Source organism: Aspergillus udagawae (genome assembly GCF_001078395.1).
Source record: "Aspergillus udagawae IFM 46973 DNA, scaffold_5, whole genome shotgun sequence".
NCBI classification, from domain to species: domain Eukaryota; kingdom Fungi; phylum Ascomycota; class Eurotiomycetes; order Eurotiales; family Aspergillaceae; genus Aspergillus; species Aspergillus udagawae.
This window is the reverse complement of record NW_025091268.1, coordinates 904,644-927,882: the sequence shown is the minus strand read 5'-3', so window position 1 is coordinate 927,882 and position 23,239 is coordinate 904,644. Positions and strand designations below refer to the sequence as shown.

Here is a 23,239-nt window from a genome sequence, read left to right as displayed (position 1 = left end):
GCTTCTCAAAAAGCAGGATTCGGAAATTGATTGAGTTTTCAAGCTCATCTGCTGGATATACGTGATACCCTTACGCTTGGCGGGTGTCTGATAGCGGCCAAGTAACGATTTTTTCAATGGCCTTTGACGTTTGGAGTTCCGGTGTATATGACTATTTGGAGTCTTTACCTAATGTAACATGATAACAACTATGGAGGAAGTATCGTCGTTTTGTATAATGCTCTTATCAGCACATACCAGATTTAATACTTGGAAATAGCCTCAGTGCATCACATCCCACGAGCAAAGATCCCATTCCACTCCTGTGGTTCAGTTTTGCCAACAAGTCAATCTTCCAAACCAAGTACATACTACAGTAAGGCGAGCAAGGCTGAGGAAGCTGCATGGCATATAATAACTAAGCCTCATAAGCTTCCACCAGCCGCACCGACAATCTTCAGTCCTCCGGCACCCGCACTTCCGGGCCCATCAGCCGTGGTCGAGTACGCAAGCCAGTAACGCGAGGGATGCCACGCAACAGCAGGTATGCCGGAAGCACTGCTGCCGCCCGTAGGAACTGTGTAGACGCTCTCTCCCGTTTCAGCATGGAAGATCTCTAGGCCGTTCCCGCCGCAGCCTACCTCGTCGCAGGCGCCGCAGACGAAACGCCCATCGAAGCTCCAGCTTACGCCGCGGATGGCACCCCCGTTGTTACTCGAGACTGTGCGTCGGCAGATCCAGTCTGTTGTATCCCAGAGCGAGATCAGGGCGTCGCTGCCACCGACGGCGAGGTACCGGCCTGTAGGCGCGAGAGCTATAGAGAGACATGCAGATGTGTGTGCGTGAAGGGTGTGGAGGATGTCGAAGGACGGGTACGACATGATCTTGACGGTGCCTTCGCCTGTTGTGGCGAAGAGATGCAAGTCGGGAGAGCTGGGCGTGGGGATGTGGTGGGAGAAGGTCGTTGCGTTGGTCTGTACAGGTTGTGGATGTGATTCTAGTGCGGTGTATGTTGTCGATCCTTCTTTTGAATTTGGAGATGATGCAGGGGGGAGGTTGGTGACGCCGTCTGTCAGAATATACGAGGAAGAGGGCGATTCTATCGAAATGGGGATCAAGGTGTCGTCCTGGGATCCGGAAAAAGTCAGTCCCCTTTCGATACGTCGCTTCTCATGGCCTCATGCTCCGGTTCGCGTTTATGAATTTGAAGTCCCAGGCGTAACCCATGGTTGTTTCAACACACCTTTCTTCCCACCATAAGGACCCTCCCGTCCGCCGACCAGGACATTGTGAAGGCCTCTCCGCCGACATCGAGACGGCTTACACACGTCTTCGATCGCACATCCCAAAACCTGACGGTACCATCCGTCGAGCAACTTGCCAGTTCGGAGTCTCTAACCGGGTTAAATAACACTTTCTCGATGCCCGCGGAATGGCCGCGCAGTTCGGTCGAGTATTTGACTGCTGGGCGCTCGGGGTTCCAGATGCGAAGCGTGCGATCGGCCGAGCCTGTAGCGATGAGCTGCCCGGTAGGATTCCACGCTATCGTGCGGATCCTATGGTAGCGAAGCAACAATCGCGGTCAGCTTGGAGGTTCTGAAGGTGAGGTCACCAAGCGGACTAAGATGAAGACGCACGTGTGGGACCCGGGACCCCTCGCAATGGGGTCATGATAGCTTTGAGTCTTGAGGCTACCGAACGCGAATGCGAATCGCTCCTTTGGCAGGAGATTTCGTCGTGGTGGAGGAGCCATCGCTTGCTATTGCTGCGAGGGAGCTGCGGGCAGAAGTGCGTGCGACTGCGGAGAGCAGTGGAAACCCACATGCATGCCCCGAAGGGCTGTGGTTCGTGCTATTAGGAATTGACCCTCGCGACTGGCAAGAGAAAGCCCAAAATATATACGAGACCGAACTAATATTGATTTGCGAGATCAATTGCAGAGGATCGCTCAGTAAGGGCGCATTGACAAAGTTGGGGAACAACCAATAGGTAACAAATGCGTCCGTTGCATCTGTTATCAGGAAAAGATAGGATGTATGCCTCAGGCACAAACATGTATAACAAGCTTCTTCCTCTCTTATGAAGTTGAGCGCGATCCACGCAATAATCAATTTATCACTTGAGGTCCATGATCACATCTGCTGTATAAGATTCATATGGGGCCACCTCCATGATCGGCTTTCAAAGAGGGTTTCTGTTTGTGGTCCGATCGCTAATATAGTCTACACTGTCTTCGCCAATTCAACTGTATTCGACTCGCCTTCAAGAGGCCATAATCTAATCGTTTTTGTTCAAGTGTTGACGCTTTCTATCACCACAAAATAAAACTCTGGCTGCTTAAGGAGGCCGGGAAGACCATTCACGGGAATCAGTAATATCCGTCGATATATTCTGGTTGGAACCGGGCATAGGAATATCTGAGTAGACTCATACCGTATCCATTCAGACAAAGGAGGTCTTTTTACTATTCAGCTTTCTATAAGGCATAGACTTAGAACGATAAACCAAAAGACCAAATCTGGATACCTGTATGCTCCAAAGGACAGCCCTGTAGGGCTGAAGAAGTTTCCGGTCCACAAGCTCTATCTACAAATCACACTTTTCCGACCCAAACGGCAGAACAACACATTCTCAAAGTATACGAGGCATAGAGCGCCATTTCGAGTTCATCTCGAGTCGGACTACTCTCTGATATAGTTTCAGACGTACATTTTGAACTTATTGGCAGGGGATTATCCTATCATGCTGGACTTCGATGACGACGCGTCCAGGCGTGAAAAGTGCTTCACCACCATAGCGCAATTGCCTGCGTTTGTCGACTCTAAGCAGCCACCGACAAAAAAGTCGCCCTTTTCAGCTATCGTGAACCATCCATTTGTGCACACGGTAATTTCAAGAATTAAAGAACTGCTTTGGACTCCTGAGCGATGGTGAACTAATCGTTGAAAACAGGTAGAGGTCATACTTCCAGAAGAGGTCTATTCAAGCGTAAAGGACTCGTTGGATGCGAAAGTCCAAAAGCTTCGATATGCGAGGGTGTTCATGTCTCCTTCGGCACTGCTTGAAGGAGACTTCTTCAATACGTACATCAAGACTGGTACACCATTCTTTTTTGCCTTTCATGACCTCTTCGCAAAGCGATCTCCATTAGTTCTAACCTCTTACTCAGGCAATATCCTCATGATATCCGAGGGGCGGTCAGGCTCAGACAACGTTTACACGCTCAAAGATGGTACGTTCACTTAGGAAGATGCGCAGTATATCCGAACTGACAATGCTTCAGGGATCTTGAAATTAGAGATCGGCAAGGAGGTCTACGAACGGACAGGACTGACAGGGAAACCCATCCGCAGCGGGGGAAGGAAACATGCCAAAGAGCGATATCGTACGTCAGACCCGTCATCATCCCATGCTCACTCAGAAACTAATGAAATGAATCACTAGTTGTGGAAATCAATCTGCGGCTGCCTTCTATGCTGCACGGCAAGAAGGGGTTTGACAGAATCGTCTGGGCATTCAAAAACGTTCTTGACCACTCCGTAGCCTGGCTCTTTTACGACCTGGCACCAGGCGCCAACGGAATCTCCGAAGGTACGACCTAAATCTCATGACAAAGATAGTAGAACTGACAAAAGCCAAGGAGATCCCACCCTCAAAGGCAATCATCCACAAATCATCGACTGTGATGTCCCCCGTACCCACTACCCCAACGTCATCGCTCCCTCTTTCTGCGAGACGACCTTCGCGGAAGCATCCTCAGAACATACCTTGAAAGAGGATTCAGAGAATCTTTCTGAATGGCTGGCAATGGTAGCCCTCGGGTCTCCGCGGGTATCAAAAGATGACAACATCGACCCATACCTAAGCCGCTACAGCGTCCCGGATGACGGACATCTCAGATCTACCAATCTGGTCTCCCTGAAATGGCACGGTTTCGTCCCCGCCAGCTGGATTTTAGATCTGTTCATCACTATGCTGTAAGTCCTCTTCTGCCATATTCGCCAGAACTGTAACGGCTCTACTGACTCGGTTGCCTACTAGGCGTGAGACCGCCTCAAAATCCTCGCCGGCATCAACATGGTTTGCACTCTCATCAAGTGCACTTGGAAGGGAAGCTGTGGAAGCGAAGGATGGATATACGGTCATGCTGTTGCCACGATCCCAACACACTGACAGTACTCAGGACAGTCAAGAAGGAGGAGCAGACACTCCTACCAAAACCAGTCGTACTTGTATTTGCTGGGAATATGTGGGAGCCTCGGTCTTATAATGCTACAATGACTATCATTCCACAGAAGCTTCCCTTCTTTTCGTAACAAATGGCGCAAGCCTTGACAATAATTTAATACATCATTGTTCAAGCTATACTATCGTTTAAGTCAAGGCTGTGGTAGTTGTGGTATTATCCAAAAGAAAGCCTGCAAGGATCAGAAACCTCCATGAGATCCGGTTATCACCCCAATTCGGTGAAAGAAGACAGTTAACCAAGGTAAAACAGTTATACAAAACTCAAGAGCGACGAAGCAACAACGAGAAAAGTCATCCATAGGTGCACCAACTCCGCGAGTCATTAACCAAAGAGTTCATTTACCACGTCCTGTAACACAGGTCTATTCCCAATGACCTTATTCCCGCTTAGAAGCTTGGCCCCTTTCTTAGCGGGTTTTTTGAGACCTCGAAGCGTTTGTTGGCCCTGTATTGGGCTGAGTGGATTGCGAGATGCCTTTGGCGAAGGAGAAGTCTTTGCGGGACTTCTGCTCCCCTTGGATGATGATTTGTTTGCATCGAGGGATGGAGTAAAGCTCACGTCGCAGTCGAAGATGTGGCTTTCCAAAGCACCTTTGGGCAAATCATATATCCATCCTTGTTCTTCCACCATGCTTATGTATTTGCGGAGTAGATCATTGCCGTCTCGCAGAGTGTTCTTGCTTCCAACAACGAGAAGCTTTGTCCGCGCGCGCGTAAAGGCGACGTTGATCCGTCTCCAATCTCGGAGAAGATCGCCAACATTATTGTCGGCGTTGCTTCGAACACAGCTTAGTATCACGACTTCCTTATCTCGGCCTTGGAATTTGTCGGCTGTATGCATTTCAAGCTCGGGTAGGAATCGACGAAGATTCTGCTTCAATAGAGAGAGCTGGCTGCGGTAGAATGTGATGACGCCAATGTTACGTGCTGGGATGCCGCACGAAACCAATGACTCTACGAGCTGTGCGCAAATAGAAGACTCAGTTGGATTTACAATCCTGGCACCGTTTGCTACGTCTCGGGCTGGGATTGCAAGCGTGTCTGTGTTGATGAAACGGTTCTTTGCAGACGGATCAAGCACGTCCCGTAGCCAGCAGCGACCTTGGTTTGTCCCCAAACAAAATTGCCGTTGACTCGGTGATTGCGGTAGTTGGTTGATATGGTGCAACTTGAGACCGGCAATGTTGGGCAGATCCAAAGAGCGCGATGCAACCGCAGGAGTTCCACATTTCAGACGCCCGGCGTAAATAAGATTGTTGGAAAGGACCATAATATCCTCGCACATGCGATATTGGTGCTCAAGATTGACCACCGACTCAGGATGTGCGTCGGAAAGGAGCTTGAAGAGACTGACATCGAGTCCTCCCTCTTGGGCTTCCTTGTTTTGCACCAAAGGTGGCAATTGGTAATGATCCCCGACGAGAATGAATGTTCGCGCCATTCGAATCGGCCCTAAGCATACCGGAAGAGTGATTTGCGAGGCCTCGTCAACAATGCAATAGTCGAATATGCGTCTATTGAAGATATTGTGGTTGACGCCAAGACAAGTCGTCGCGACTACTTGTGACTCTTCATAAGATGCTTTTAACTCTTCGACGGTGGTTTTAGGGACTGCTGCAAGATCGACAAATTGCTGTACTTCAGGATGCACCTTTGCAGTAGCTCCTATCCGCAGAATGCGGAAATTATCGTCTCGGATCTTTAGTAGGATATTATCGACTGCGGTGTGCGTGTAGGAGGTCAGGAGAACACTCTTTCCTTGCGCCACCAGTGCTCGAATGATATGGGCAATGGTTGTCGTCTTTCCTGTGCCGGGCATGCCAAGGACTAGTGCATAATCTCGCGCACTCATGACCTTGTCTATGGCTCTTTTCTGATCGACATTTAGGCTTGCTTTGGCGGAGTCAGACAACGGAAAAGCTGATGGTGAGGGATTGAAAATGGGTGTTTCTCCCTCGACAATAAGCTTTCTGAGTCGATTTGCTTGAAAGAGGTCCTTTTCCATCATGGAAATGAGATTGTTTCGAACAATTGCCATGCCATTGCTGAATTCATCCTTATCCAGTCGGTAAACAATCTCCTCCTCCGGGTCGTTAGAAGTGGATGAAGGGAAGGAGCTAGAGCTATCTTCCAGTACTTCCATGATGCCTCGGAATGATTGATTCTTCTTTGCATCAAATCCCTTTGTCTTTGTTCTCGTATTGTGCAATCTCCGATCGACTGCGACCATTATGTGCTTTGGGCTGACTTGCACAACGTATCCATTGGCGAGCGCGAAGTGACCTTTCTCATCGGACACAACGATCGGCTCTCCCACTGTCAGCTGTGACTCAGTGAAAGAGAACGAAGGCAAGGTATGCTTCTTAACAAAGGTATATCTAAAGCGATTAATCTTTGTGCTCTCTTTGTCTTCATATGCAGACCCTGGTTGTATCACGACATTGCCGAAGCAACGCCCGAGAGCCTCTCGCTCACTGCTCAACAAGGTCCAGAGTTCTCGCTTGAATCGCATCATGCTCTGTTCCTCCTTCGTCAGCAAATCGTCCCATTTTTTAAAAAAGTCTCGATGCTGTGGCGTCAAATAGTCCATAGCCTTGACGAATTCGTCGCCAAGTCCGCTGGTTTCGCCATCTCCGTCGTCCGCAAGCTTATGATATATCAAGCAAGGCGTCTTTGAGTAACATCTGTTGCACATTCCCGGTTTCTTAACCATTGGTGGAAGTTGGTGTCTTTCACGGACAAAACCCGCCAGGCGGTTACGTTCCTGGATCATTTGCAAGAGCTCATGTCTGACACCACGGATGCGGAATATTTTCGATATCTCGAGATAGTAGAGCAGACCGAAGGTTACGTCAACGTCTTGAAAGAGTAGCATCAGTGAGACAAGGTACGGAGCATAATTGAGGCTTAAAAACTTACCGTAGCGATCAGATAGCAACAAGGTATAAAGGGCAGTCTGAGCCCTGTGCGCCTGATTTGTGTCTCTGTTGCCCGTCTTGAGCTCCAGAGGGACAACCAGATTTCTGTTGCCCTCCCCGTCATTGCATGCAACTTGGACTGTAGCATCGATGTTGCCTTTGAGCCCATACATCGGGGACCATATGTGTTCCTCTACCTCAAGCAGCTTATTGATGCTCAGATTGACCTTGGAGCTATGCCGGTCTTCAACAACAGATTCGGCCTGGAGTGGCGATTAATCAACAAGCATCCCAACGCCTGCAGGGTGCACTTACACTCGGAGTAGTTCGAAGAAAGACCTCTGCCCAGGCTTTCAAAGCTGGGACTCTGCTCATCATATACTCGACGGCTTCCGGCATGCTCATTTGGATCAAGTATAAGTCTTCGACATGTCTGACAAGAATAGCTTCTACCAAAGCTCTCAAAGAACCCATGTCCCATTTGTTGACTTTCATAGCTTCCTGAAAGAGCTCGTGAAAGATATTTCCGAACACCTGAGGCTTGCTAATATCGCTTGAATTCTTGATACGGTCCTGGAGAACTGCTCTTCGCTGGCAACTGATGGAGTCTGCGACAACGGTCGCAGATATCAGATGGTCTGGATGAAGTATAATCATATTATGGGCATCATCGACAATGCATTGCCCTGTTGCGTCGAAATCGCCGGTCAGGTGAATATATGCACCCTTATTGCATGGGCTGTCGAACCAAGACTCTCGCAAGATTACTGCCTTTTTGTTTTTAGTCTTTTCATCCTGAACCAACAGCACCTGTCCGATTTGTTAGCCAGCAACGGCATATCTGATGAGTTTGGCCGCAACAAACCTGCTCTGGCTGACTGCGACCTTTTTGAGTGACATATTCATTCTCTGCAATATCAACAATCAAATATCGTTTGATAGCTTGCCGGTCTGTAAGAATCTAGCTCTGATGTATTTAGCAAAATCCTATTGAAAGTACCAACTAAGAGCGACAAACGTTGACTGATCCATTTCTACCTGGCTTCATAGACTGCTCGATAGCCTCCACGTCAAAGTCGTCATCATCAAATTCGTCACCAGAGGACGGTTCCAAGTTCCCCTTGGAAATGCCGTAAAATCCTTCTGTTTCAGATGGTCGTTTCGTATTCGTTTTCATACAATGTTGTTCGTTAGCCAGCTGCTTCGCTGACGCTTTTGGTACTGGAGGAGTCAAGCTTGCGGTTCTCTCGCATTCGGCAAGAATATCCTCTATATCGTCAAAGTCATCGTCGAATTCATCACTGTTCACAGCTTTGCGGACACTGGACTCCCGGTTGCCCGAACCAGGAGCTCCTGCGTCATGGTTCGAGTCTCCCAAAGAGCTGACTTGACGTCGAGGCTGTTCCACCGTAGATTCAACAGGGGCTTCGACGTTCATTGGATTCGTATAGTTGTTGGGCCGGGTTGGTTCGAGGAATGGGTCCTCAGACGCTTCGGCCAAGGTGAGAAAGTCCTGATCCAAGTCATCATCACCGAAATCAGATGAAGAGGCTCCTACGCCTTCGGGTTCGTTTGGTTGTACAAGTGTGTGACCGAGCCCATCGTCATACCCAATGACTTTCTCTGGCATTTGCGCGGCGGCCTTTCTCTGGACAGGGGAATTTGATCGGCTCCGTCGCACTTGCTTGCGTTTCGGCACGGGTGAAGAATCAGACATTTCTGCTGGAGCGACAGAGGGCTTCTGCAAGCTTCTCTCAATTTTTTCCAACAAAAAGTTGAGTCTGGAAGATTTCGTCTTTGCGGACTCCAGTACATTACTCTTAGATCGGGAGAAAATATTGCGCCCACTACCAAACTCTTGTCCATTCAATCTTCTCCGTTTTGCTTTAGAGGTGGGCCATTCCGCATTGCAACTAATTGACCTCCTCAAACCAGAAGAATCCCTACTGGTGCCGGCCGAGGCAGGTGTTTGGGGTGAAGACGAGAGAAGGTTAGCTAGGCGAGGAGGAGGAAAGCTTTCCTCTGGATTGATCGAAGCTTTGCCCAGGTAATTGTTCCACAGGTCTGTTGCGAGATCGCTCTGCGGTGTTCTGAGGAGCGCTTGGAAGGATTGCATATCAAAGGACCGTTTCCGTTCACCCTTCTTGCTTGCACCTAGTGGAGAGCTGGTGGGGGATGAGCTGTGACGCCGTTTCTTTCTCGTTGCGGAAGGTTGAGAGAGTGTGTCCGGGTTCGAGCTCGCAGGTACATGCTGCCAGATAACATGATCCTCCGGCGTGTATTCTTGTCCTGGTGCTCGGCTAAATGCGTCTTCTGCATTGCTAATAAGATCGGCCAGGGGTATCCTGTTCCCTGGCGTCTGAGGACACTCCTTGGCCGGTTTTGGCTCATTCGGTTCGCCAGAAGGCTCTTCTTTCTGTGGCTCTGATTGCAATGGTTTGATTACTCCATTCAACCACGAAGTTTGGTTTTCCTTGTCTTCGTGACCTGCCTTTAATAGCGACTCCGTAGGCGACTTTCCTCCATTGTTCGTATGTTGGTTGTTGAACCGGAAGGCATTCAACTTGGAACGTGAATTGGAGGATATCGGGTAGGAGTTCGAGTTTCCAGCCATGGCTCAAGAGCTTTTCGAGATTTCAGCTTTCTGTAGGACATCGGTTCATGTCGGCCTGACTTCAAGAACTACAGATTCACACGAGCTGTAGCAATGAGTAGAGTTTCGTCTCTACCATTGAAGTAGGAAGTTGGACAAAGGAGGGTTGTTTCTGGTCAAAGCAGAAGTCCAAGTATAATATTCGTCCAGATCATGGCTGGTGATCGTCTCGACGTAGTACAATGATTGCCTTCGATGAGGACATGGGATAAGCGGACACGGAGACGCGTCGCGCGTTGATGGCTCCTGCCTGAGGTGTATACTGGTGCCTGTAATGTCAGGCAGAAAGGCGGCGTCTAGATTGCCTCAACAGGGACTAGCGTGGTGACTCTAAGCTCCCGCTCTATCGGCCTTTTGCGGCTTCACGACCATCAACCGCTGGACACCAAGCGCCCCTCCACATACCGCAGCCTCATCAACAGCTGCGAATCGAGCTATTGTCCAATTGAACTCAGGGTGGCTGTCGCCAGTCTATATCATTCTTTACACACCTCCGAAGTACCTCCTTAGCATATTTGGCAGGGGTCCTCTACCTAGCGTTGCCTTCCAACTATCAACCGGCCCTTCAAAGGAACACTGCCAGTTTCCTTCACAATAATCACAATGTCTGCTCGCCCTTTGTCGCAAGCCCTCCGTGCTCGCTGCCTTCTCCGCGGACCTCAGAACACTAGGGGCTTCTCGACCCGGAATACTCTCCGCGCCGCTGACCACGGTAATCACTATGACCCTCCCACCGGATGGCTCTTCGGCGTCAAGCCAGGTCAGAAATACGTGAAGGAAGGATGGGAAAACATTTGGTACTACGGATTTATTGGCAGTTTGCTCGCTGCTGGTGTTGCATACATTTTCAAGCCTGATACCTCGTACGTTTCATTCCCGCGTGCTATTCATCCGAGGCCCTTCTTATGAGCGGCCGTACCATATCGACTTGCGTTATTCCGAGATCATAGGTACTGATTGTCTTCTAGGATACAAACGTGGGCTTTAGAGGAGGCTCGACGAAGGCTGGAGGCCGAGGGCATCCTGGAGGACCCTGACAAGGTCCAGCAGAAGTGATCGCATTACTCCCGATTTTCCTTGTACACTGTACATAGAGTGATCGGCTATGAAAAGCGCCTTACCACCTGGTCTGTGATACATATGGCGTATGAGCCCAACCTAGACGACGTGCTTTTTCAAATTCTTTGTTCGTCCCTTCAATTCTTGTTCTGCGCAAAGGGATTTTTGTCGTCGTTGTATTTCTGAAAGTCTCAAAATGAAGTCACTCAAGGAACCTTTTCAAAGGAAAGACTTTTAGCCTGATAGAGCAATGTTTGTTGGTTACCTTCAAAAACGCCTAAGACGAGCATTACGTAGCAGGTATTACGGAGTAGCCTTTAACATGCACAAGATCTACTGGGCCTGGTTTGAATGTCTTATCAATTAAATCAGGTGCTATACCTCTGGATATATGTCAGTTCTCCTTAATAAGGGCATCTCTCCCCTGACCTTCTCCAAGAGATTGAGGTCAATCTCTGCGGTAGCGATTGCTGGCTCTCGATATTCGTCTCCGAGTTTCGCCACGATCTCTCCCCATGGATTAACAATCATTGAATGGCCATAGCTTCTCCGCTTTTCATTGTGCGGACCAGCCTGAGCCGCAGCCACCACATACGTTTGTGTCTCGATAGCTCTTGCTCGGAGCAATATTTCCCAATGAGCCTGTCCCGTTGGAACCGTGAAAGCCGATGGATATGTGATGATCTGCGCATTCTGACGCTTTAATGCTAGACTGATTTCAGGGAAGCGCAGCTGTAAAGCAAGTAGCATGTAAGATTATGATAACTTCTCCATCAGGCTTTGGAACTTGGGCCACTAGACTCACATCGAAGCAAATAGAGAGACCAACACTTCCTAGAGGGGTGTTGAATGGTGGCAGAATTTCCATACCCTTTTCAACGCTCCTTATTACCGCAAAGGTGAGTCGTGCATGCATGCTTTCTACTTAGGGTCTACTTACGCGCTCTCCTTGAGGACCGGCCCATCTTTGATCTCGACATCGAATAGATGAATCTTTTGGTAGCGTTGAGTAATAATACCCTTATCATCAATCCAGATCAGAGTATTCTTGACTTTGCCATTCGGCGCCGGTTCATGGATGCCAACGTTGATATGCAGGCTTGCCTGCCTGGCTTCACGCTGAAGTCCCTGCACAAACACGCTGTCCTGCACGGATCGCACAAGCGATATGCTTTCTGCTGGTGAAGAGGCAATGTAGTCTGATGCCTCTGGAAGGAACAATGCCTGTTCAGCATTAGGCTATCAAAGTCTCAAGAGCGCCTGAGCTTTTATGAGAGAGGAGGCAAAGTGTAGCATACTTTAGCACCAGATGCCACAGCCTTGCGCACCAGAACCTGACACTGAGCCAGGTTCGAAGTCATACTCGCGGTCGAGCATAGTTGCCCGATTGCCTGTTGTGGATCTCATTAGTAAGGTGGCTTTGAGCTGAAATTGGGATTATTCGGCTCTTACAGCAATGGCCATTGTTATATTACAGGGTAGTCTATGATTCCTTTCTGATAGAAAAGTGTCTATGTACAATCCAGGGACAACGAGTAATGGGTAGTAGGATGGTCATCGACAAGGGTTGTTAATACCTAGCTTAATACTCCGTACCGAGTACCGATAACAGGTATGATAGCGATATGAGAGGGGCTTACCTAAAACCGCCAAGCTCCGCCGACAGAGATTCAACGCCGGAGCAGATCATGCACAAACGTCAATCACTGCGCTGCGGCTAGGAAATACACAGTGTTCTGTGCAAAACCAGGTCTGACAGGTATCAGATCACTTTTCACGAAATATGAAGAGCCTACGGAGGGAATTCTCCTCTGATCCGCAGGCCGCTAATGTCACCAGCAAAATCTTCGTCAGGTCCACGAAAAGTGGAAAGGTGCAGAAGATTGTACGTGAGCTTTATCTGAGACAGGATATTCCTTGCTCGTCCAAGTTGTGTTCGCTATGTCCTACAATCGCGCCAGCAGATGCGAATGGGAATAGTAAGTTGGAGTTCCTGGCGTATGCGAAGGTTGATTGCTAATGTGGGATAGTTGCGCCTTTCGTCCTCTCAGAGCAACCCGCTGGAACGAGCGCTTTCCCTCGCGGTCACTATCTCGTCCCTGATACAAACGCGCTGCTGAATGGTATGGATTTGTTTGAACATACGGGAGCTTTCTACGACGTTATCATTCTTCAGACGGTCCTCGAGGAACTCAAGAACCAGTCGCTGCCGCTCTACAACCGCTTGCTTTCTTTAATTAAGACAGACGAAAAACGGTTTTACCTATTCTTCAATGAGTTCAGATTGGAAACTCACGTGAGAAGAGGTCAGAATGAGTCCATCAATGACAGAAATGACCGAGCAGTACGGGCAGTGGCGAAATGGTACTCTGAACACCTTCGCAGCACGCTGAAGAAGGGCAAGAAGGAGAAGTCGCTACCAGCTATTGTTGTTATCACAGATGACAAGGAAAATCTCCGCAAAGCAAAGGAAGAAGGTGTCACAGCGCTGTCGCTGTCCGACTACGTCTCCGGCTTGGAGGACGCCGACAGGCTACTTGACATGATCAGCGAGGCGAGGGAGGCAAGGGACGCAAAGGGCGCTCGCGGCGAGCTTTTCTATCCAGAGTATTACTCGATGTCGAAAATCATGACTGGACTGAGAGCTGGCACGCTGCATCAGGGCGTTTTCAATGTCTCGCCATACAACTACTTGGAAGGGTCTGTGAATGTCGGAGCTTTTGATAAGCCACTCCTCATCCTTGGTCGGGATAATAGCAATCGTGCTATTGCAGGGGACATTGTTGTTATTGAGGTCTTACCGAAAGATCAGTGGAAGTCACCATCCACAAAGCTTGTTGACGAAGAAGCAGTCACGCGGAACGACAATCCCGAGGCGGAAGATAATGAAGAGGTGGTGACAGAAAAGGAGCGGAAGGCTCTGCAGGAAGAAGTCAAGAAGGCGCATGGCAAGAATTCTGAAGGAAGGCCGCAACCCACAGCTAAGGTTGTTGGTGTCATCAAGCGGAACTGGCGTCAGTACGTCGGACATGTTGATCAAGGTTCGACGGGTGCGTCAGCCAGCTCTGGACGGCGGCAACAGAACGTCTTTGTCTTACCCATGGATAAACGTATTCCAAAGATCCGGGTCCGTACTCGGCAGGCTAGCGACCTGTTGGGCCAGCGGATTTTAGTCACGATTGACGCCTGGGATCGCGATTCTCGGTATCCCACTGGACATTTCATTCGCTCTCTGGGAGAACTAGAGACCAAAGGAGCAGAGACGGAAGCCCTACTTCTTGAGTATGACGTGCAGTACAAACCATTCCCAAAGGCCGTTCTGGATTGCCTTCCGTCAGAAGGACACGACTGGAAAGTGCCTGCCGACAAAGAAAATGTGGGTTGGAAAGGACGGAGAGACCTGAGGGATATCCTGGTCTGCAGTATTGATCCTCCTGGATGCCAAGATATTGATGACGCCCTCCACGCGCGGCCTTTGCCTAACGGTAACTTTGAAGTTGGCGTCCATATTGCAGACGTGTCACATTTTGTCAAACCGAACAATGCCATGGACCTGGAGGCTAGCGTCCGTGGAACGACAGTCTACCTAGTCGACAAGCGTATTGACATGCTTCCGCATCTTCTCGGCACGGATCTCTGCTCTCTCAAGCCATATGTCGAGCGCTACGCCTTTTCCGTCCTCTGGGAGATGACTCCGAACGCTGAGGTTGTGTCTGCTGAATTCACGAAGTCCGTTATTCGCTCGCGAGAGGCTTTCAGCTACGAACAGGCACAAATGCGCATCGACGACCCATCGCAAAATGATGAGCTGACTCAGAGCATGCGCACCCTACTCCGTCTGTCGAAAATCCTCCGTCAGAAGCGAATGGATGCAGGAGCGCTGAATCTTGCGTCACCGGAAGTTCGAATCGAAACGGACAGTGACGAAGTGGGCGATCCGCTCACGGATGTCAAGACGAAGGCAATGCTTGCAACTAACAGTCTAGTTGAAGAGTTCATGCTTCATGCGAACATCACTGTCGCGGCCAAGATCTACGATAGCTTTTCCCAGACTGCTTTGCTACGTCGGCACGCCACTCCCCCGCCACAGAACTTTGAGGAGCTCATCAACCAGCTCTCGAAGAAACGCAATCTGGAACTCGATGTGTCGAGCTCGCGGGCCCTCGCTGACTCCCTTGACCGATGCGTCGATCCAGAGAACCCATTCTTTAATACTCTGGTCCGTATCCTTGCCACCAGGTGCATGACATCCGCGGAATACTTTTGTGCGGGTGCACATGCCGAGTCTGAATTCCGCCATTACGGTTTGGCCTCTCCCATCTACACACATTTTACCTCTCCTATCAGACGATATGCGGATTTGCTCGTTCACCGACAGCTCGCAGCTGCGATTGGATACGAGGGCGAAGACGGCCGAGCGCAGGTTGAAGGTGTCATGACACGCAACAGGCTCGAGGACATCTGCCGGAATATCAACTACCGGCATCGGAATGCCCAATTCGCCGGCCGTGCTAGCATCGAGTACTACGTTGGACAGGCGCTCAAGGCACGTGGGGAGAAGATGGCGGCCGATGGCGCTGATGCGGGTATTGAGGAAGAAGGATACGTCATGCGCGTCTTTGAGAACGGCGTGGTTGTCTTCGTTCCCCGCTTTGGAATTGAGGGCGTTGTCCGCCTGGAGGATTTCGTACTTCCCGGCGAGTCGGCAGTCCGGTCCGTCGAGGAAAGGCGGGAGCTGCTGGTGCGACGGGAAAGCGATTTTGACGGCGAGGAGTACACGCTCCGTGTCTCCGAGAAGGGACATCCTGAGAAGGAACGTGGCGTTACCGTCGAGCTCTTCCAGCGAGTCAAGGTGAATGTCAGCTCGGTGAAGGAAGAAGGTGGCCGTGGAGCTGGAAAGAGACGTGTGCGGATATTGATTCTGGGGCCAGGGATCTAAAAAATTTCGAACTTGCCATACTACTACGATATCGGATGTGAAGCATAGACATAGGGTTACTGGCGTTCAGCGGTACGAAAATACATTTGCGACGGCTGCCTGATCACTCAAATGTATAATACTTCCAAGCCTAGAGTGATGTAATAAGGACGGATTGAAAACTGGATGTAGGGTATCATAATGCGGACTCAAACAAACCCCGGCAACAACGAGTAGATTGCGCATCTCTGTCATACCCGCTTTAAAGCCACCATTCCACGTAACAAGGTTGCAGGCGTCCAGGGGTTCAGATTCGACGTCCCGCGCATGGAGAATGCAGGATCAACCGCTTGACCATGTTTCTCGGTTTCAGCGTCCTCGGCTGGCTCGGCAGAAGGCACATTCCCAGCCGCACCATCACCTGCTTGTCGGGGGTCAACCGCAGCGATAGCTTCTTCCTTGGCGCGAGCCAAGTCGCCTACTTTCCAGCCTCGGACAAGCCAAAGACACAGGGCACTGCCGATATACATGAAGCCCGTGAAGATCTGCACCCTTAGATACTTCGAATCTGTGGACTTGTTATCGCGCAGCAATAGGGCGATCGCCTCTGAGACCGTCGTTGGAGGCACGAGAGTCAGCCAGGTGATGCTGAGGCCGCTGGGAAGGTCCCGGAGACCGAGGATCTCGGCCGCCACGGGGGTACAGGTAGCCCAGTATGTGCCTGCGACAGTGCCGACGAGGACGGCGAAGAAGGAAACGAGACCCATGCTCCGGGCGAAGATCCAGATCACGAGGCAGAACAGGCCGCAGAGGAAAGAGAGGAAAGTGGCGATGTTGATGCGGCCGAACTTATCGCTGAACATGCCCACAAAGGGACGGCCGAGTCCTTGGCCGAGGTTGAGCAAGGCGCTGACGATGCTGCCCTGGTGCGGGGAGAGGCCGACGGAGAGGGCGAAGTTGGCGATGCTGAAGAGAAGTGCGACGTAGCCGAGCATGGTTAGGATGCCCCAACCGAGGAACAGGAGGAACTCTGGCCGTTTCAGCAGGGGCATGTGGAAGGCTTTGAAGCGGCTGCCGACGGCTTTGTTGCGGTCTCTGAGGAGATTGGCGCAGACCAGGTTGACTACGCAGGCGATAAGGCCGAGGATTCGGAATGTCCAACCTAGACCAAGACAGGGAATCATGGCGCCTACCGCTAGAGACCAGATCAGGCCTCCCAGTCCTGAGCCGGCGGCGTTGATGCCCATTGCAAGACTTCTTCGCCGTTGGAACCACTGCGGAGTGATCCCCACGCTACCAACGAACAGGAAGCCCATGCCCCATCCGAAACAGACGCCCTGACTAAGGAAGATATGCCACTTTTGCGTGGCGAAGGAGGATCCAATCAAGGAGAGGGTTTCGAAGAAGACGCCTAGGTTGAGGACGGACCGCGTTCCGAAGAGGTGGATCAGATGTGTGGCCAGAGGTGCAACGAGGAGCGCGCAGGAGATACTCAGACCACCAGTAAAGGCGTACGACAGCGCACTAGTGTTAGGGAAGACATCGTGTGAGAGATAATAAGAAAGAAAGACCCCGTAGCTCTGCATAGAAATGATTAGTCCTCATTCCGCCAGGCATAACTGGTACTTACACTGTTGATGCCCCAAGTGTGCGCATTGATCCAGAATACACAAGCCACACAGACCCATCCATAACCGCCATCAGGCACATCTTGGGAATTTTTGTGGTCCGGTTCTGCTACTGGCGTTGACTCATTCAGATCCTGTCGATGATCCCTCTTGTATAGAGGGTCCTCAGCGGCCGGATCTCGGTCACGATCTGTTGAACGAATAATATCGATTGGGGGATTATCTGCCATTGCAACTTGGAATGGTGAATCCTACGCAAAGGCAGGTTGGCTCGAGTTGAATATGCTTGTCAACACCACGATCATACACATCAGGAGCACAGCAAGCAGAATCCGAACTTGGACCCCATGAGTAGTTCGAGGAAGAGGGAACGTAAGGTGATCAGGAACAGCATGACGGATTTTAGCAAGAGAGATATAAGCACAGGACAATATATTCAGTCTAGTCTATCTCTTGCGGTGAGAAGGAGTCAAAAAGAAAACGGTTTGTCATCGGTTTGACGCTTTTTAGAAACGGCCCCTTGGCCATACGGTTTCGGCGATCTATCCGACTGTCCATGCGTCATCATTGGGTAGACGGCACATGGATCAACCAGCAGCTACCGTGCCGATTAAGCGGTGCGGAGTCATGGATTCTTTGAAGTCTGTAGATACTCTGTAGGTAGTTTGTTGTTTTTCTGGAGACTGGAAGTTGAAGGTAGAGATTAAACTGGTGGAGTACCTCTCTAACTGGGCTGATACTCTGGGGAAGACGGATCAGAACGCAAGGCTCGGTGGAAACCAGGTTAAGCATGGTTTTCACATCATGATTCTGTACTCGATAGGCAGACATCTCCTTTACATCTGCCATCGCCAGTCATAGTCATGTCCAATATCTTTCATCCTCGGGATTATTTATGCAGTGTACCCTAGGTACATACTAACGAGGTACTATCGCCACGAGGAGGACAAATGTCCGAAAGGCGCTAGAATTATCCAGGCTTAGGGCCAGAAGGTGTCAACAGCTGACATAAGCACAACCCCGCGTTGCCTCGCGACGGGAAGTTTGACCCGTTTGCACCTTTGTTGTTGTGGTGGTCATAGCTTCCATCTCCCAGGACGAGGGGATGATAGCACGATAGCAATAATAAGACGAGTTAGTAGAGTATCACTGGATACCCTGCATTAATTACAAATTCTTAATCTACTTGAACAATCCAATCTAAGCATATTCTAATCTAAACTCATCATAATTTTAATCAACCTAGAAGATCTCTCTAGTTCATTCCATCCCTGTCACTCCAGCCACCGTCTGCGAGCCTATTGGCTCTGCCGTGACTCCATAGGTACCTTATCTACTTAGCTTTGAGCTGAGAGTACAACTCATCAGAGAGATCTCCATCTCCATTGAGTCCCTACTGTCGTCTTAGACTTCTTCACATCTCAAGAAGCTAGACCAGGATGATGCATAGACCTCATCTTCCCGGCCATTCTAAGGCCAAAGAGGGCCAGCGGAAGGTTTCCCCCCCGGGCCCGACTTATATGTCCAGCGATCAGTTCGGTGAGTTTGCATTGCTGGCTGACTCATGACATTCTTGGAAATTGTCGCGGTTTTTGACAGTGTGACACTTTTGAGGTTGGCTCCGTGATTACCTTGAGCTAATAATGTGACTTAATCTCCAGCAAACTATCTGAAAGACTTGCGAACGAATCGACCAGCCCGACCGAGTGGATCTAGACCCATTCCACCAAGAGCAGCAGGATCAGGCTCAACCCCTCGAGAGGCTCTCCCTCCTCGAGCGTCGTCGTCGATGTCAATGTATGGACACCCCAGCGCCCAGCCTACGTCGCCCGAGGCAGAGCGCCCTCGAGCCAGCAGCTCTCTGTCATCCCATCGCCCATTCGAACCCCACGTCTCCTTGGGGAGCTCAGCCGGGCGCCCATTAGTACAGGAACCAAGAATGGTGCCGATACGCAAGACTGTTTCGCCATCGCATGTTTTCTCGCGCCCGTCGCCTCCATCTCCCAATCCTGTTTATCGTGAAAGTGGTCAGCGGCGGGTAGAGAAGGAGGAAGCACGCTCCTTGCGGGATGCGTTGCAGGGATTGGACTTGCATGATGAGATACGCCTCCATCACGCTGCACAAGACGAAGCCACGGAGCTAGTCTGGATACATCAGAACCCCGGCGTGCCCTACAAAAACCCATATGCGCCGTATCATAACCCCGACCTGGACAAATCATCCCAGTCGCCAAAGAGCGCTGACCGTTCTCACACCCAAAGTGACAAGACTGGCGGGCCCATGAATAATCATCGATCGACCTCAGAAAATTCTTCTGACAGCCATCGTGCTGACGCTGGGGGGACAGGTTTAGCTCTACAGCATGACCGACAACGCCAGCAAGTGGTAGAGGACTCGGCAAGCAGCCCTACAAAGTCCTCGGGGCCGCGGAAGAATGTCAGAGTCGATTTTGCGTTGCCCGCCGAGGAATCGCCCTCGAAATCTAGAGGCGGCGGCAACTCATGTCTTTCCAGATTCGGTACCGAGTCATCGAGAGGGATTTTTCGAAATCCTCGTGACTCTATTTACGAGGAACCGAAAGACCCTCATGGCTGCGAGGAGGATGGGCGACCGGAATTTTCTAGATCCGACTCATCAGCTCTCAGAACAAAGCCACGCAATGCCCTACCGCGAGGCTCTCGACCCCTTCCGGGACGACTAAGCAGTCTTCCGTTCGTTGACAAGTTGGCGCGGTTCGAGCTACATAAACAACACCCAACCCAATCGAGAAATCCAGACTATAGGACGAATGGCCCGCTCCCGCAAGCAGTCCCGGATGAAGAGGCGGACAAAGAGCAGGCCGTTCAGGCGGTCCAGGCCGTCCCTACGAAGAATGGGATTGAGATTCGCAGCGAGGAAATCAGGGCGGCTACAAGTAAGAAGCTTAAAGATCGAAGCACAAAGCTGCCTATGCCCACAGCCGTCAGTAATCGCGTTGGCCGGCCGATCGTGAGTTTTGACCCGACTTGGAAGCCCACTGAGGCCCAGTCGCCGCAAAAGCGTGACAGCTTGAGGCAGGATTCGGCCTCCCCGACACCACCACTGCAGCCTGCTGCCCCTACTATTGAAGTATCCGAGCCGCCGGCGATACCGGTTATCAATGTTCCGGACGAGAAGGCGCCCACCATTTCGGAAATGGCAGCACCATCTCCGAAGGGAAGGGGAGGTACTAGGCCTCTGCCAGATCCAGTGACCACAAGGCACCGCCCGCAATCATCTCCTCCGAAAGCTGCGCAGTCCTCAGAGAAAACCTGGTTGTCAACGTACACGCGCTCTGGAGTACCAACAGCGAAATGCGAGTCCTGCTCGCTTCCCATTGCAGGGAAGATTGTCACAGCGGCGGGGGCTCGCTTTCACCCGGAGTGTTTCGTGTGCCATCATTGCCATACGCCCTTAGAATGTGTGGCCTTTTATCAGGAGCCCGATGCCAAGCGCAATGAGCGATTGGCGGAGGCACCAAGTGACGACGAGGAGGCGCATATGTTGCGCTTCTATTGTCATCTGGATTTCCATGAGAAGTTCAGCCCCAGGTGCAAGAGCTGCAAGACCCCGATTGAAGGCGAAATTGTCGTGGCATGCGGAGCCGAGTGGCATGTCGGTCATTTTTTCTGTGCCGAATGTGGTGATGTATGTTCTGACCTTGTCCAACACTGTAAGCGAACCCGACTAATTTTTGTTATAGCCCTTCGATTCAAACACTCCTTTTGTGGAAAAGGACGGGTTCGCATGGTGCCTTCAATGCCATTCTCGACGGACCGCGCCTCGATGCCTGGGCTGCAAGAGTCCTGTCCTGGAGGATGTCGTGGTCAGCGCCGTCGGGGGCCAATGGCACAGTGAATGCTTCGTCTGTCACGAGTGTGGCGACGGCTTCGGTCCGGATGGCCGGTATTTCGTGCGAGAGGGTGAGCCCAAGCGAACGTCCAAAGGACGGATCATTGGGGGTCCTGTTCAGTTGGCTGTATGTGAGCGATGTGAGAGCATCCGACTCAAGGCATCATCCAAGTGATGATGCTCAACCTAGGCTCGCTGCCATTCAAGATTACGATCTACACTCTGCATTTTTGATTGATCTTCTCAGATTTTGCCTACTGTGTTTGAGATGACTGCATATGCAAGCAAGCGGGATTTACAGCGATATGGTATGATTTCTGCATGCAGCGGGTGCTGTAAGACTGTGATTTTTTGGTTTGAATCATACTGTGGAGTTCGACCGGCAGCGTCTTTTTCAGAATAGCATGTTGCAAATCTATCAATGCCATTACCATCCGTACTCAGTTTGTATTTTGCGAATGCCTGTATCATATTGGTGACTGCAGTCGAAATGCTCAACAACCAAGGAGTCATGCAGGCCATTCAGGATCCGCCTTGCGCCGAAAGACAGCCACGTACTTATTCCCCTTATTCCGAGCCACCTTCTTCCCTTCCTCTGTGGCCTCCTTCATAACCCGTACACAGTCATCCTTCTCCAGCTCCTCCTCCGAAACCCGCTCAAAGAGGTCCGTCACCCCAGCATTTGCGCTTGCACTCGCGCTCTTCTCCTCATTCCCTTCCTCGTCACCAGCTTCCACCCCAAAATGCCTGAGAATCCAATGATGATACTCCTCCACATCGGTAATAGTGTACAAGTGCCCACCGGGCCGCAGAGCGTAGGCGTACTCGGCGTTCAGCGTCTCGGAGATAATCCGAGCCTTGTGCTTGCGGGCCTTGAAGTGCGGGTCCGGAAAGCATATGAAGATCTTGGAAAGTTGGTGGCGGGCGAAGAAATTAGGGAAGAATTTCATGGTATTGCTGCGGATTGCGGAGATGTTTTCGTAGGAGCCCGGGACGAGCGTGGTCGGGGTGTGCTCGGTGTCGGTGGAGGGGGCAGGGGAGGCTGCATCTGCAGCTGCGTTTGCGTTGGTAGGCTTCCCATCTAGCTGGGCTTCCTGCTGAGATGGATTTTCCGCCGCTGCTCCTGTCTCAGTTGCAGCCCTGAGCTTATGCTGCTGGGCCCGGAGGGCTTGGATGCGCGTCGTCACGTATTCGAGGACCGAGACGCGGATCTCCATGCCTGGTTTCCATGCTCTGTTAGCACTGCTCTAGCAGAGTATGTGTATGCGTATGTGTCCCGTATCCTACCAACTATCAACGACTCCGGCAGTAGAGGCGCGAGCCCAATGAGCAACCCGCCAAAGCCACACCCGATATCCACGACCTCAACATCCTTCAGGAGCTTCCGGGCCCCGGCGAGATTGGTATGCGACGGATCCGGATCCACAAAGGCAGGGTAATGAGATGACCAGTCCATATGCGCCGGGCTGAGGGGGCTGTATTACAGATTAGTGACGGATAATGCCAGTAGAGACGGGCGTGGGGACGTACTATTTCAGCTGGTGGTCCGAGAAGGGATTTGCATGCGCCCGCTGGCGATAGTACTTTTTCTTGGGCAGCTTGATCTCCGCAACATCGCTGGGGCCGGGTTGCGAGGCGGCCTCTGCTGTTGCTTTGCGGTACTCATCGCGCTTTTGGCGTTTAGGCGGGGGTGGTGTCATGGTTTGAACTCTGGTTTGGGATTGATTTGGATGGTTCCGAAAAGAGAATACCCTTTACAAAAGACAATCAGAGACCTGCTGAGCAATTGCAATCCCTTGGTAGAGAAATATCCGTGCAATGGCCGGAGGTGTGCTGGCGGAGGGTTGCACTTTTTTTTTCTGAGCGGAAGCGTGACGTCCCTCAAGGATGGCGGAGGTGAGCCGGAGGTGAGCTTGGCGGAGTCAAGACTACACCTCCGAGAAGATAACCACCGCACAGCCTTGA

General features: G+C 51.0%; 9 protein-coding genes across 9 annotated transcripts; 4 read left to right on the top strand and 5 right to left on the bottom strand.

Moving 5' to 3' along the window:
* Window positions 1–404: 404 nt before the first annotated feature.
* Aud_007138 (WD repeat-containing protein) lies at window positions 405–1,732 on the bottom strand (the record flags this gene model as incomplete). The annotated part of the gene is made up of 3 exons (XM_043292031.1): window positions 405–1,106; window positions 1,223–1,535; window positions 1,617–1,732. 3 exons carry the CDS (start codon window positions 1,730–1,732, stop codon window positions 405–407), a joined length of 1,131 nt encoding a protein of 376 aa, XP_043147966.1.
* A 989-nt stretch (window positions 1,733–2,721) lies between these two features.
* On the top strand, window positions 2,722–4,249 carry Aud_007137 (ribonuclease P protein subunit p40; the record flags this gene model as incomplete). Its single annotated transcript, XM_043292030.1, has 7 exons — window positions 2,722–2,865; window positions 2,932–3,076; window positions 3,149–3,211; window positions 3,263–3,364; window positions 3,424–3,570; window positions 3,620–3,956; window positions 4,021–4,249. The coding sequence occupies 7 exons, from the start codon at window positions 2,722–2,724 to the stop codon at window positions 4,247–4,249; spliced, it is 1,167 nt and encodes a 388-aa protein (XP_043147965.1).
* A 300-nt stretch (window positions 4,250–4,549) lies between these two features.
* On the bottom strand, window positions 4,550–9,759 carry Aud_007136 (bifunctional ATP-dependent DNA helicase/ssDNA endodeoxyribonuclease DNA2; the record flags this gene model as incomplete). Its single annotated transcript, XM_043292029.1, has 5 exons — window positions 4,550–7,086; window positions 7,147–7,408; window positions 7,461–7,955; window positions 8,011–8,106; window positions 8,164–9,759. The coding sequence occupies 5 exons, from the start codon at window positions 9,757–9,759 to the stop codon at window positions 4,550–4,552; spliced, it is 4,986 nt and encodes a 1,661-aa protein (XP_043147964.1).
* Window positions 9,760–10,401: 642 nt separating this feature from the next.
* Aud_007135 (uncharacterized protein) lies at window positions 10,402–10,854 on the top strand (the record flags this gene model as incomplete). The annotated part of the gene is made up of 2 exons (XM_043292028.1): window positions 10,402–10,661; window positions 10,767–10,854. 2 exons carry the CDS (start codon window positions 10,402–10,404, stop codon window positions 10,852–10,854), a joined length of 348 nt encoding a protein of 115 aa, XP_043147963.1.
* Window positions 10,855–11,225: 371 nt separating this feature from the next.
* Window positions 11,226–12,218, bottom strand: Aud_007134 (carbon-nitrogen hydrolase family protein; the record flags this gene model as incomplete). The annotated part of the gene is made up of 5 exons (XM_043292027.1): window positions 11,226–11,240; window positions 11,287–11,589; window positions 11,663–11,741; window positions 11,798–12,081; window positions 12,156–12,218. 5 exons carry the CDS (start codon window positions 12,216–12,218, stop codon window positions 11,226–11,228), a joined length of 744 nt encoding a protein of 247 aa, XP_043147962.1.
* A 422-nt stretch (window positions 12,219–12,640) lies between these two features.
* Aud_007133 (exosome catalytic subunit DIS3) lies at window positions 12,641–15,796 on the top strand (the record flags this gene model as incomplete). The annotated part of the gene is made up of 2 exons (XM_043292026.1): window positions 12,641–12,836; window positions 12,888–15,796. 2 exons carry the CDS (start codon window positions 12,641–12,643, stop codon window positions 15,794–15,796), a joined length of 3,105 nt encoding a protein of 1,034 aa, XP_043147961.1.
* Window positions 15,797–16,026: 230 nt separating this feature from the next.
* Window positions 16,027–17,633, bottom strand: Aud_007132 (MCT family MFS transporter; the record flags this gene model as incomplete). Its single annotated transcript, XM_043292025.1, has 2 exons — window positions 16,027–17,355; window positions 17,406–17,633. The coding sequence occupies 2 exons, from the start codon at window positions 17,631–17,633 to the stop codon at window positions 16,027–16,029; spliced, it is 1,557 nt and encodes a 518-aa protein (XP_043147960.1).
* A 1,209-nt stretch (window positions 17,634–18,842) lies between these two features.
* Window positions 18,843–21,449, top strand: Aud_007131 (LIM domain protein; the record flags this gene model as incomplete). The annotated part of the gene is made up of 3 exons (XM_043292024.1): window positions 18,843–18,942; window positions 19,065–21,070; window positions 21,126–21,449. The coding sequence occupies 3 exons, from the start codon at window positions 18,843–18,845 to the stop codon at window positions 21,447–21,449; spliced, it is 2,430 nt and encodes an 809-aa protein (XP_043147959.1).
* Window positions 21,450–21,783: 334 nt separating this feature from the next.
* trm8 (tRNA (guanine46-N7)-methyltransferase) lies at window positions 21,784–22,974 on the bottom strand (the record flags this gene model as incomplete). The annotated part of the gene is made up of 3 exons (XM_043292023.1): window positions 21,784–22,493; window positions 22,562–22,749; window positions 22,805–22,974. 3 exons carry the CDS (start codon window positions 22,972–22,974, stop codon window positions 21,784–21,786), a joined length of 1,068 nt encoding a protein of 355 aa, XP_043147958.1.
* Between the last annotated feature and the right edge of the window lie 265 nt (window positions 22,975–23,239).